At 41.7% G+C, this 13,151-nt stretch overlaps 2 protein-coding genes across 3 annotated transcripts in view; both read right to left on the minus strand.

The window, feature by feature from the left end:
* rnf213b (ring finger protein 213b) overlaps nucleotides 1–13,151 on the minus strand; it is a 528,456-nt gene that overhangs the window by 83,144 nt on the left and 432,161 nt on the right. The gene's annotated exons all lie outside the window — the stretch shown is intronic.
* pde6gb (phosphodiesterase 6G, cGMP-specific, rod, gamma, paralog b) lies at nucleotides 1,302–7,112 on the minus strand. The gene is made up of 4 exons (XM_050059517.1): nucleotides 7,044–7,112; nucleotides 2,926–3,149; nucleotides 2,801–2,841; nucleotides 1,302–2,715 (listed from the first exon to the last, which is right to left on the minus strand). Exons 2-4 carry the CDS (start codon nucleotides 3,069–3,071, stop codon nucleotides 2,639–2,641), a joined length of 264 nt encoding a protein of 87 aa, XP_049915474.1. The 5' UTR covers nucleotides 3,072–3,149; nucleotides 7,044–7,112; the 3' UTR covers nucleotides 1,302–2,638.

The following is a 13,151-nucleotide window of genomic DNA, read 5'->3' on the forward strand; positions in this document are numbered from 1 at the left end:
ATTTACAGGCAGACCAGACGTTAACACAATGATGTCAAATATTCAGCGTTAGTAATAAATAACACTACTTTACTTTCTTTAATAGAACAAAGTGACATCTATTTCAGGGTTATTGAGAGGAGTTATGTTTATAATTTTAAGTAAAATTTTTCCTATTATATTTCCTATGTATGAAATGAGTTGCAGTAAATAAATAAAATATTGTAATGCAAATTGATGTTGTTAGTAACCTAATATAGTGGCAGAGCATATATATTATTTTATCCATCCATCCATCTTCTAACCGCTTCATCCTCTTGAGGGTCGCGGGGGGGCTGGAGCCTATCCCAGCTGACACTGGGTGAGAGGCAGGGTTCACCCTGGACAGGTCGCCAGACTATCACAGGACTGACACATAGAGACAGACAACCATTCACGCTCACATTCACACCTACGGACAATTTAGAGTTATCAATTAGCATGTCTTTGGACTGTGGGAGGAAGCCGGAGTACCCAGAGAGAACCCACGCTGACACAGGGAGAACATGCAAACTCCGCACAGAAGGGCTCCCACACCTGGGATCGAACCGGCAACCCTCTTGCTGTNCAAAATGTGTTTTTCTGCTCTTGAAGGCTGATTTCAGTCACAGGTATTTTATTCTATTTTATTTTATTTTATTTTACATTACTTTATATTGTTTTATTTTATTTAATTTTATCTGGTTTTATTTTATTTTACTTTGGTTTATGTTATGACCTGTCTATCCTGTTTTACTTGTAAATATGTCAAGATACTGAAAATAGAAACTCTCAAAAAGTTGTTTTATTCAGACTTTCTGTAGATGTATAGATTTTTAAAACATTTTTACAGGTGAGTCTTTTCAATGACTTGCAGAACTCAGTCTGAAAATTGTAAAATCTTGACTTAACTAATGCTCAACACTGTATACTTTTACTTACTTGATCTTAAGCAGGCTGATGGCTATCTTGTTTTATTTTATTTTGGTTTACTTTATTTTATTTTGGTTTATTTTTTAAGGACTATCAAATATATATTTCCATATTGCAAGTCATATTTTTACTCTCAGAGATCTCATCATCCAACCCTACTTTTGATGAAATAATCAACCCAATATGTTGTTTATATGTATGCATACTTGTATACATGTGTGTGTAGACTGTACATATGCACGGTGCACCTTTTTTTTTTTTTAAACTTAAAGACCAAAATAAAGATGAATATCAAACTGCAGATTCATAATCTAAATAACAACTAAATAATCCCCATTTTTATTTTCCTATTTTTATGCTTTATTTTTTCCCCAAATCCTGTAGAGAGGACAGAGCTCCATTATACATCTCTTCAGATCTGGGTGTGAACTGAAACATCCATCCCACTCATCCCTCGTTACTACAGTGCAATCATTGTAAACATCATTTAGAAAGAAAAATCCTCAGTTTTATATCATCAGAGCAAAGTTAGACACTTCTTTCTCACTATCCTCTTGATTTGAATATATATGTTTCGAAAGATGGTACAAGTTGAAACGCTAAATGCAACTGAAGGTGTGTATGTGTCGATCAAATCTACAGCAGACTTGTAACACTGAACATGAACAGAACGAAGGATCAGTGACGAGGACGATGGAGATGAAATGATGAAGTGAAAAAGATGATGGATGAAACAGCTGAGATCTTAAAAACACAGATATAAACACACAGGGCACAGAGAGCTACACATGATATACATGTTTTCACACACATTAAAATGATACGAGGGAGATATACAAATAGAAAGATGTGAAACTAATGTTTACACAAGCAAACACAAAGATGGAAGATACTGTTCCTCTTCAGCTACGGTGTGAGTGTGAGCAAATGAACGAAACACACTACTGCCCATTCATTCTCTTCTCAATTAGTTTTTCTGAAAACACGTCTACATGCATCAGACCTCCACGTTATGAAAACAAAGATGGTAGAATGATGAAGATTTGTGTGTCCTGGGCAAGATGGGTGCAGTTAAATGTTGGTGAGAACAGAGGGAGAAGAGGGATATCTGATGATGATCGGTTATCCCACTGAAAGGTTACGCTCAGCAATGGCAAGCTGGTGTCCGGTCTCTACAGAATTCAGGTTTTGTATTTTATATGTTCGATGTTGATGGACAAGCCTCTGAGATGGTGAAAGAGGCGCCGAAGCACGTGAAGCGGGAACCCACCCGCTTCACGGGTTTGTCACTTAACTCAATTTGAGGCTGCCTTGCTTGCGTAAGTTTCATGTTTTGTCCGTGAGAAGAAGAGAGAGGAAGACGGAAAGAAGAAGAAAAAACTAGGAGAACAGCAAGAGAAGAGAAGAAGACCCTGGCAGTTTAGAGAAACAGTGCAGATCTAGAGATGATGTCAGAATCAAATCAACAGATCCTAAACATGAGCAGATGTTGCGTGTGAACTGCAGAAGAAGAATCCTGAGAAAGAGGACAGAAAGTTTTTTTTTTTGTTGATTCTTTTCCTGTTTTTCCATTTTTTTGTGTTTGTTACAGTCTGTTATGTTGGAATAGTTCCATTTGAAGTTAGGAGATGGAGCCTGAGGCAGATGGTTTGAAGAGTATGAAGGTGGCCTGTAATCCTCAGGGGATTGCAGGAAGGTGCAGGAGGGCTCAGATGATGCCGTATTTGGCCAGCTCATTCAGCTCCAGGTGATTAAAGGCCTCCCATGGGCAAATGACAGTGATGTCTATGGAAAAACACAGAGAGATGAGGTCATTCAGGCCCCTGCAGATCAAAGAAACTGATATGAGATGCATTTAAATTAAACTCACCTGTGCCTAAGCCCTCCATTCCAGGGATATCATCACCAAAACTGCAAAGAAAAACCAAACACACACCGTAAGATGACGTTATCTCTAAACCTCTAAAGAAAAAATGTTCATCGTTCGAGGCGTACCCCTGGATTCCCTTCTTCGGAGGCTTGCTCTTGAACTGGCGGGTCTGCCTCTGCTTGAACTTGGGTGGTCCCTTGCGTGGGGTGGCGGGGCCTCCGGTGACACGGGTGGCCGACTTGATCTCAGGTTTTGGCGGCTCAAGGTTCATTCTGAGTAGTTATGGTACGTGTGTGCGGCCTGCTGGCTTTAGAGACACCTCTCTGAAGTGTAGTCGTCCTGATGATAGCTTTTCATTTTGGAGGGGAGGACGGAAAAATTCAGATAAGTCTTCCAAACCAATTATTGCTTAGAAAATATAACCACTAATATCACTCTTAAAAATAAAGGTACTAGCTAGAACCATACAGGGTTCTTCAGCTTGTCCCTATTGGAGAACCTTTTTTGGTTCCTGGTAAAACCCTCGCTAAAGGTCCCATCTGGAACCCTTCTTTATACCACTTTACCACCAATGTGGAACAGGTGCCATTTTCATGCACCTAATTTTGTTCAGAGCATCTCAAACAAAAATAAATTTGTTCGGAACCTGAAAAGTTGGTGACCAGCTGGAACCTGGAACCTGGTTCTGCTAAAAACTAATTGAAACGTTAACTGGTTCGCTAACTAGCACCAAGGCTCCAACAATCCTAATAGAACCAGTTCAAGAACCAGAGCTAATTTGGTGGAAAAGGTTTAACAGAGGGTTCTATGTAGGCCTCAACATAAAGGGTTGTACCTAGAACCATCCCAGAATCCCCTGGGATACCTTTCCAACCAAATTAGCCCTGGTTCTTGAACCGGTTCTGTTCAGGATTCTTGGAACTTTGGTGCTATTTAGACAACCTGCCTGCGTTCCCCAAGTTATTAAAGATATTTGTTTTTATCCAAAAAACAATCACTGACCAAAGATTGACGACAACAAGACATAAAAGACTATTATGGGCAAGAAAATGACATGTTGACTGATGTCATCACGGTTTGCCCTTCAGATCAAGGAAGCTGGGAAGCAACTTTTCTGATTCCGAACCAATTCATTTTTTGTCGAGATGCTCCAAAAGGTTCAAAACTAGGTGCAGGAACCAGAACGGAACCTGTTCCATGTTGGTTGAAAATAGTTATGAGAGGTTCTACAGAGAACCCTTCAATGGTGGAAGCTGCTCTTGGGCACTGTTCGTATGTATATCTATGAAACGCAATGCACCAGAATTCGTTGATAACCCACATAATCAAGACGGCTGTGATCATGTGACCAATGCACTGATGGTAGCAAAGAAGGAAGTAGTATGACGAGAGGAAGTCTGTGTAAGAAGGCATTTTGAGTGGAAGATAGGTCAAACCAACACAGGACTTCCCCCCAGGGGACTGGTATTCCTGTCTCAAGTGAACTTTGAGTTATTTTAAGGTACCTTGTCACTTTGTGACCCCCAAATATGATTGTAATCCTAAATATTACCTATGTATCTTTACCTTAAGTGAGAGACTTGCCAAAGGCATTCATGGGGGGCTAATTTGTTAGATATCATATGAACCTTTGTCAGAGGATATGTTGAGTAGTTGATTAGTCCCACCCAAACCCTCTCTGAGAGTTCTATCCAGAACCTTTCCACCTTCTAAGAGTGCTAAGAATCCTTTATATTCCAAGAGTTTCGTCCAGAACCAAACCAGGTGGATACTAAGATACTATCTGACTTTACTGCCCATAGATCTCACGCTCAGTAATCATGGTTTTAGTTCAACAGGTTAGCCCGGGCCAAGGAAACCATGCCTGGCAGACTTGGGCTTCAGGAGGCTTCTAAAGGGGCTTATGCAATCCAGTGCGACCCACAACACTTATATTCAACAATCACGTTTTTTAGGGGGTGGAGATTCCAGAAATCACTACTACTACTACAGCATTCACTATTCCAGTGGTGCGGTAGGGTTGGAAACGGAAACCAAAAAAAGAAAAAAATAGCTAATTTCGGCGGACCATGTGGCATTGTTTTGCATGAAATGATAGTAAAGATATCAGTGATGGCAGAACACAAGTAAGATGAATTAATTTAGGGGATTCAAGATACATCTACATTTGAAATACCATTTGAAACATGGGTCAACATTTGAATATTTGAGGGAGAGGATCTTTCAACAATCCCTGACGAACCATTGCCTCAAAACAGGGTTCCCCTGGAGCAAACGTTTCTGGGGAGAACCTCAGCGCCTCAGGAAGAACCCTTATTTGTAAGAGTGTGTCACCTCTGTCTGACATTACAGGCCTTAATCCTCTTACAGATCTGACAAGCACCAGGCAGGATTTACACACATATTTCCCAGTGATTCAATGTCTGAGATGGACTACCTTGTTCTGTGGGGATGACCCAATTTCCCATAATCCCTGGCTCAAGTTAATAAGTACTCCTCCTCTCTCTGTTTCAAGCCACCGTCCAAATGTAATCTCGTTAGAGCAAGGACAACACGGCAGAAATGCTGAGCACACTCTGAGGGTCTAATGATCAATCCGTCCCAATGACAATGACCGTCCCAAATAAGTCTTTTTGAACAGTCGACTGTACAGTGTGCAGTGTGCAGAGGCTTTATATCAATGTACAGATGTTTACTGGTGTTTATGTTGTCTGTCAGTGGTTGGTTTGTCATCATCTGGCCTTTTCATATTCAGTGAATAACAATTTATCTTAAAATATCTTTAATGGTCTAGAAATAAGATTGTGTATTATACTGTGGATTGAAAACACTTTGCATCTGTTATGTTAACACTGTGTGCAGCACCAAGTATCAAAAACCTTGTACTTCACAATTGTTTGATCAGATGGTTTTAACCAAGGGAACGTTTTTGTACAGCTGCTTGTTCGGACAACATTTGATATTTGAGGATTTCGTCCTCTCTTAAATGACAAAAAGTGTTTTGTAGAAACATGTTTCTGTTCCACCGAGCTTCAGATCAGCTCTGTTCCTGCTTTTAAATCTCATCTCAAAACTTACTTTCACAGAAAGACTCTTCCTAACAGCTGAGAAACTACACAACTATGTTCTCGAACTCAAGGTTTTTTATGAACATCATTATTTTGTTTTACTTAATTTTACTTTTTTCTCATTGTGTTCCTTTCTTACGAGTGTAAGTATGTGCATATGTGTCATTGATATTACTTATGTTTTGTATTTCCTTCACTTTGGAGAGCACTTGGTGCTTTTGGCTCTGCAAATAAAAGCATTATTAATATTACATTTCTCAAAGTAAGGTGAAAAGAAAAAAGATGTATCTTTGTATCAGTGCCAAAACTAATCATCCTATGCAGTGGTTCCCAATTGGTGGGTCGTGGTCCAAAAGTGGGTCACAGGTCCATTCCAATGTGAAACATATCCCGTTTATAAAAAGTACACTTTATTTTTGAAGTGCAGGTAATTTCCAGGACAAGCTTTTATCTTGAAGTGCTGTTTCCTGTTGTAGAGTGAGTGAATAATAGACAGATACTTAAAAGAGAGCAAACTATCTTGACAACATGGCCAAACGCAAGTACGACACTGAATGTATTAAACTGTGTGGACCTTGAACTAATAACGTAGGAGAAATGTGGACCCTGTGACCGGACCAGTTGGGAGCCACTGATCTAATGAACTCGAGTATTAAAACATTTAAAACAGCAGCAGCTCTGGTTTTACCTGATGAAACATAATGCATTCACTTAAGATATATATATTTTCCTGCTTTTTCTTTATCAAAGAAATTATGATTTTAGAATTCTGAGAAAAGTTTTCATGGAAGGAAAATTCTGCTTCTGTTTTTCTGAATAAATGAGATTGTAATCTCTTTAATTCAGAAAAACAAAAGCCAAATTATTTTTGAGTGACTTCATTCTGCTTCCGTATTTACCAAATCCAAAGAAAACCTGCAGCACAACTGAATAATGAATCTTCCACAACGGTACAAGAACAAGAACCCGTGTCCTCAGCTTCATCTTAATTTGTTCATCTCCATCTTTTGAGTTCAGGTCAGCTGTAATGATTGCAACATCCATAAATATCCATTGACTTCCATGCAGCTCCACAATCAATTCTTTCTGTCTCTCACTTCGTTTACTACCACTACTACGCAGGTATCTTAATAAGTTAGTGTTCATGTTGGTGATGTAGAGGAGGGTGTACTCACCGGCTGCTGGGTGAAGGACAGCCAGACGAGTGGGTGTTGGCGCAGCACTGGTCAGTCTGGGTTTGCTGTGAGGGCCAGCCGGGGTTTAGGGCCCCTCTTATATGCTGAGCCCTGCAGCAGATTATGGACGTGTCACCTCCCTGCTCTAATGTCAACAGTTCATACGTATCTAGTTTGGGCTGAGGAGGGTGAGGGTGCAAACTCCATTTTTGTAACGTCATAGTGTTGTGATATTGTGTCTGGATTTGTAGAATCATTTTAGATAAAAGTCAGATTTCAAAGATTCTGTGTGATGACTATAATAACACAATAAACACAATTAACTTCTCACACTTTCGTCATTTATCTAGCTTTGATAATAAGCAGTATTTGTGATCAAATAAGACACATTTCATACACAAAATGTTTCACATAATGCATGAAAAACCAAAAAAATAAGATGTAAACTGTTGATTTATATCTTGTTCGCTCTGTCTGAGATATTTAAAGTGTTATACGCACCTACTGTAACGCCTGTCTGAGGAAAATACAGGAAACACTAAGCAACACTAATCAAATTACTGATTTAAGACAATCGGATACATGAGATAATACAGTCTGGAATATGTTGATGCAGATTATAGATGCAGTAGGAGGCTTCCTGAAAGGCCCAGTGGGTCTTTCCTTCTTTGTTATGCAATCGTCTCACCATCTGCTTCGAAACCTTTCAATCCTCCACCCTGCCTGTCTCTGACATCATCTTAAAGGATAACTTCGGTATTTTTCAACCTGGGCCCTATTTCCCCATGTGTATGTGTGCGTATGATTCATAGGTACAACTCGTTCTAAAATTGGTTCAGTATTGAGGGAGGCGGATGCAGCCAGCAGCCGCGAGATAGATATGGGGGCAAATGCGTCCCGTATAAGTTTGCGCATTAAAAGTGCTTTTTTTCGCCACTGACCGGTTCAGATTGCCAGTGTTATCTCTGTAAATAGCATACTAAGCGTTTCCCTGACCCTTCACCTCCTCCCGGCTGTGACGTCATCTCGCGAGAGCTTTGCTTGTTGCCGGAAAAAAAACAGGGTACGATATATACGAGGGCAAAGTACGCAACAGTAAATGTGCGTCTCGGAGAGAATTCTAGGTATCAGTATTACATGCATAAAGACATATTAGTTATACTTACTCAATGGATAGTTGACCATTTGGCCCCTGTGGTTTTAGCCGCCTCCTCCAATTTATTTTGGGCACATGAAAAAAGGTATCCAGCACTGCCCTGTTGATCAGAGGGGGGAAATCCTCTAACGTAGTTACACAGCGTTGGTAGTTTCTGTATCATCCCAGGACACATCGAGACCATGAATATTGGGCAGCAGGTCCCACTCGTAACACAGACATTCTTTCTCTGTGGGCATGGAGTCACAGCAACCACAGGAGCACCACCAGTCCTCAGAGATTCGCATTTGTGCAGCCGCTGCTTCACCCTCGTCTGCTCGTTGGCCCTCTCTCTCTATCCTCGTCTGCTCTTCAATTTGTAGGAGCTCCTCGTCCGTATACTCGGGCTCAAATAAGTACGGGTGGCCATCGTAATAAAAGGGCTCATCCTCATTCACGAAATCGGGTAAATATGCAGCCATGATACCAATGCAGTAAAACTCTCTTCTGGCAACAAGCAAAGCTCTCGGGAGATGACGTCACAGCCGGGAGGAGGTGAAGGGTCACTGAAACACTTCGTATGCTATTTACAGAGATAACACTGGCAATCTGAACCAGTCAGTGGCGAAAAAAAGCACTTTTAATGCGCAAACTTATACGGGACGCATTTGCCCCCATATCTACCTCCCGGCTGCATCCGCCTCCCTCAATACTGAACCAATTTTAGAACGAGTTGTACCTATGAATCATACGCACACATACACATGGGGAAATAGAGCCCAGGTTGAAAAATACCAAAGTTATCCTTTAATGCACTTTTCGGTGTAATTCCCTGCAGTGAGTGCTCCAACACCAGCCTCCACGCCTGGCTGTAAACAACGTGTTGAGGTGTTACTGGACACTGAACGCACAGCGATTGATCACTATACTGCTCATCATCGTTGTGAGTTAAATCATGTGTATATTCCCACAGAGTCCTTTTGCCTCGAAGAAATATTCCAGAGTGTTTGAAGTGAACTTTTATAAATTTGGATATTTACAAGAGAAAGATACAAAAAGGCTGCTTAAGATGAATCTGAATATTAATACCATAAAATTTCAATTAAAAGCCCAGTCCCTTTACTAGCCCAGTGTGGCTACACATTTTGACAAATCGGTGACTCTAAATTGTCCGTAGGTGTGAATGTGAGTGTGAATGGTTGTCTGTCTCTATGTGTCAGCCCTGTGATAGTCTGGTGACCTGTCCAGGGTGAACCCTGCCTCTCGCCTCTTTGGACTGTGGGAGGAAGCTGGAGCACCTGGGGGAAACCCAAGCTGACACAGGGAGAACATGCAAACTCCACACAGAAGGACTCCCTCACCCTGGGTTCAAACCATGAACTCTCCTGCTGTGAGGGTTGTGACAGTGCTAACCACTGCACCATCGTCCGCCTTAGTCCAACTTTATGTAATTTAAGTTTCAATTTCAGTTAGACTAACATGTTTACAGGGATTTTAAAAGTCTGGTTTTGTCATATATCAGTTCAGAAAGGGACCCAAATGCAGAGCAGTCAGCAGGTGGAGCTGGAACAAAAGGTGAGCTTTTATGGAGCTAATAAAAACATCCAGTACAGGCAGGTAACTGAATGTCCAAAAGAAGGAAGAGGAACCAAAACTCAACTGAAAACCAACAGGGATAACATGATGAACACAGGTTCAGAATCTCCATCTCTGACCCCGACTTAAAATACTCAACGACTGCTAGAGGTGGGGATCTGTGGCATATGTACATCCTGCTCATTGTGGGGGGAAGCACGGCATTCGGTGGTCAGCAGTGTGCTTAAAGCATCTCCTCTCCTCTTCTTTCAGCCACCGCACCTTAAACTTTGGCAGTGTGACAGCTGCAAGGAGAGCATCTTTGCTGTCTAACGCCGACCCAAATCGTGTCTTGATGACCTGTGAATGCAATATAGAACGATTTGATAAGCTTGGCTATGTACAGTGTAATTTGTGCTGTATAGCTCAGCGGGGAGCATCATGTGAGTTAATGAGGGACTGTAACATATCTGCGGATTCACTACACACACAAAAAATAATAATAGATCAAAATAAATTAAAAAAAATAAAACAATGTATTTGGCTTTCAGATTTAAAATTACAAAACAGACCTACCTGTACTATGGCATTAGGCAGACCCGCTGTCATCCGGGAGAGCCCGTTTTGCAGTGCCAGTGTCTTTGACATTAAAATCTACAGCGTTGGCAGGACACTGCCACGTATGTTAAGCTCTCAAATGTTTTCTTAGCTCAGTGTCCATTTTCACATAACACTCATCCAAGTAGCTTGCAAAAGTTTTCCTGTCTGATGGTGGCTGTCCGCTCCTCGCTACCTGTCCAAGGACAGAGGGATGTCATATGCTGTAAAGCCCTCTGAGGCAAATTGTGATTTGTGATATTGGGCTTTATAAATAAAACTGAACTGAACTGAACTGAACTGATGGAAACAGGCGGGAAAACACACAAAGACAGGAAGTAAAACCAGACATGACACATGAAGAGAGAATGTACGAAATAAAACAGGAAGCAGATTACGCTTGAATGAATAACATGAAACAAGGAAGAACACATACAGAAAACGCCAAAACGAAGTCCAGGAATTATAAACAAAAACCAGGATCATGACCGGATTTAGTCGGACTAACATAATAAATCAAATTTCTCTTAAGTCATGTTAGGGCCGTTTCATAGTCAACGCAAAGGCACGCAGGCGCAAACGCATCAAGACGCATTGAGACACATTAGCCGCCACGATGCATGCTTGCGTCTCAAAATGTGTTGTCTATTCTTTTGATACGTGACGCAGTGATGCATGTAATACCATATGTTGCCAGCGGGGGTGATGATGCAGTCGACGTACTTGAAATTAACCACTTTTTGTTATTCACAGAAGAACCAGGAATGAAATATGGAGGGCGAGGAGGAAAAACTTTGCGAACTCGTACGGACACACCCCCATTTATATGACAGTTCTGGTACCCTGCACTCTAATAAAATAGCAGTGCTAGCTAGCTACAGCAGTACTAGCTACCTGGAATGTACTGGTGACTCTGCTACCCCCTATTGTGGGAGCGATGTATTGCATTTCAAGTGTCGCCCGCGTCTCTTGCGTTCAGTGTGTTGTCTATGAAAGGAAGTGCGTTGCTCGCGTTGTGTGCGTTGACTATGAAACGGCCGTTAGTCATACAGTAGATGGTGACGAGCACACCCCCAGTTTGGAGAAGCAGGCAGGAGTACCGACACAGAAGCTAAGCAGTGTACTGCTGTGGATGGGGGCAGCAACAAAATGTATTTTAACCACCTAAAAAAATGAATATCAGTTCAAGTGTACGCTATATCGAGAATATTTTCGATGCTTTACCTTTGCTGTGAGACAGCACAAACCGACAGAGGAGCTGTTAACAGCTTAAGTTGTCCATCTATGTTCTCGTCACAGCCGCCAGACTCCATTGACAAAAATAGAAATTTTCTAGCTGGCTGAACACAGGAGCTGCTGGTCTACCTCTGCATCAATCAGTTAGGTAGTGTTTGGTGTTTTAAAGGGTTCGCTCAGATTCACCGAAATCACACAAAGACACTAACTGATGTAGGCAGCAGTAGACCAGCAGCTCTTGTGTTCAGAGATGTTCAGTGATAATTACTGTTTTTCTCAATGGAGTCTGGCTTTGAAGAGAGTGATGTAACTGCTTCATTTTCCTGTTTGAAATTATTGTCTGACTGCAGGTTAAAGCGGTAAAAAAAATTATAAATATAGCGTACACTTAAACTGATATTGATTGGTGGCTAAAATACATTCTGCTGCTGCCCCCATCCCAACTCAGTCTCACTCTGAGATCGTCGAAATCCAGTGTTTGGGTAGTGACTTGCTGCATCAGACACTGACTAAAAAAGATGTCCTTTTACATCTGCATGTTACGCAGCTGGTCGCCGTTCCATTGGGGGAAACAAGAACAAGAACGAATGTTAAGGTGGCGAAAGTCCGAGTTGGGTGGATGGGTCCAACAAACACTGACCTTCACCCAGGAGAGTAGTGTTTGCGTCCTGTAAGATTCTAAAGCCAAACCCTGTTCTTTTCTCCTAAACCCAACCATGTGTTGGCTGTTAAAGGGAAAAAAAACTGTTTGCGTTGTTGTACTGACGCAGTGCTTTTATTTTGAAAGAGAATGAATGCAAAATGTACATGTCCTGTGAAAACAGAAGTGTATTTTGAAAACAGACAATGCATGTAACAGGCTGAAGTTGACATGGCGTCCCAGAACGTCAACGACAAACACACCCAGGGTACCTTAGATGTCATATGTGGACGTGGAAAGTCCATGACCAAACGTGGACATGTGACGAGGTCACAGTGAGGATGTGTTGCCCATCGACAGCAGTACATTGCTTAGCTTCTGTGGTGGTACTTGGTACTTCTCCAAACTGGGGGTGTAATTTTCACTCTGTGAGAATATCTCACACTGGCATGACGCAAAGTGACACCTTGCAGCATTGGCACCAGCCGTAATCTGTCTTCAGTGTTTTCCATCACGTGGCGTCGTTGGGTGCAGCGTTCTGCATATGACCGTTAGTAATCCTCTGTATAACCCAGGTCAAAGAATAACTGTGTGTGGCTGGAGCTGCCCACCTTGTAATCACTATTACCAGACTACTGCTGACTAAGTGAGGAGAGATCAGGGTCACCGTCACCTCAGAAAGCAAATTTCTAAACTTTTGTGATGAGGTCACAGTCACGTCTCCAGGAACACATTTTGTCACACATGCGCACGCACACACACACACACACACACACACACACACACACACACACACACACACACACACACACACACACACACACACATATTCTCATACTTCTCTCCTTGTGAGGACCCTGATTGACACAATGCATTACCTTGCCCATTACCCTAAGGGATTGTTCATCATCTATGAGAGAGAAGG

Source organism: Epinephelus moara, chromosome 13 (genome assembly GCF_006386435.1).
Source record: "Epinephelus moara isolate mb chromosome 13, YSFRI_EMoa_1.0, whole genome shotgun sequence".
In the NCBI taxonomy this organism is placed as follows: domain Eukaryota; kingdom Metazoa; phylum Chordata; class Actinopteri; order Perciformes; family Serranidae; genus Epinephelus; species Epinephelus moara.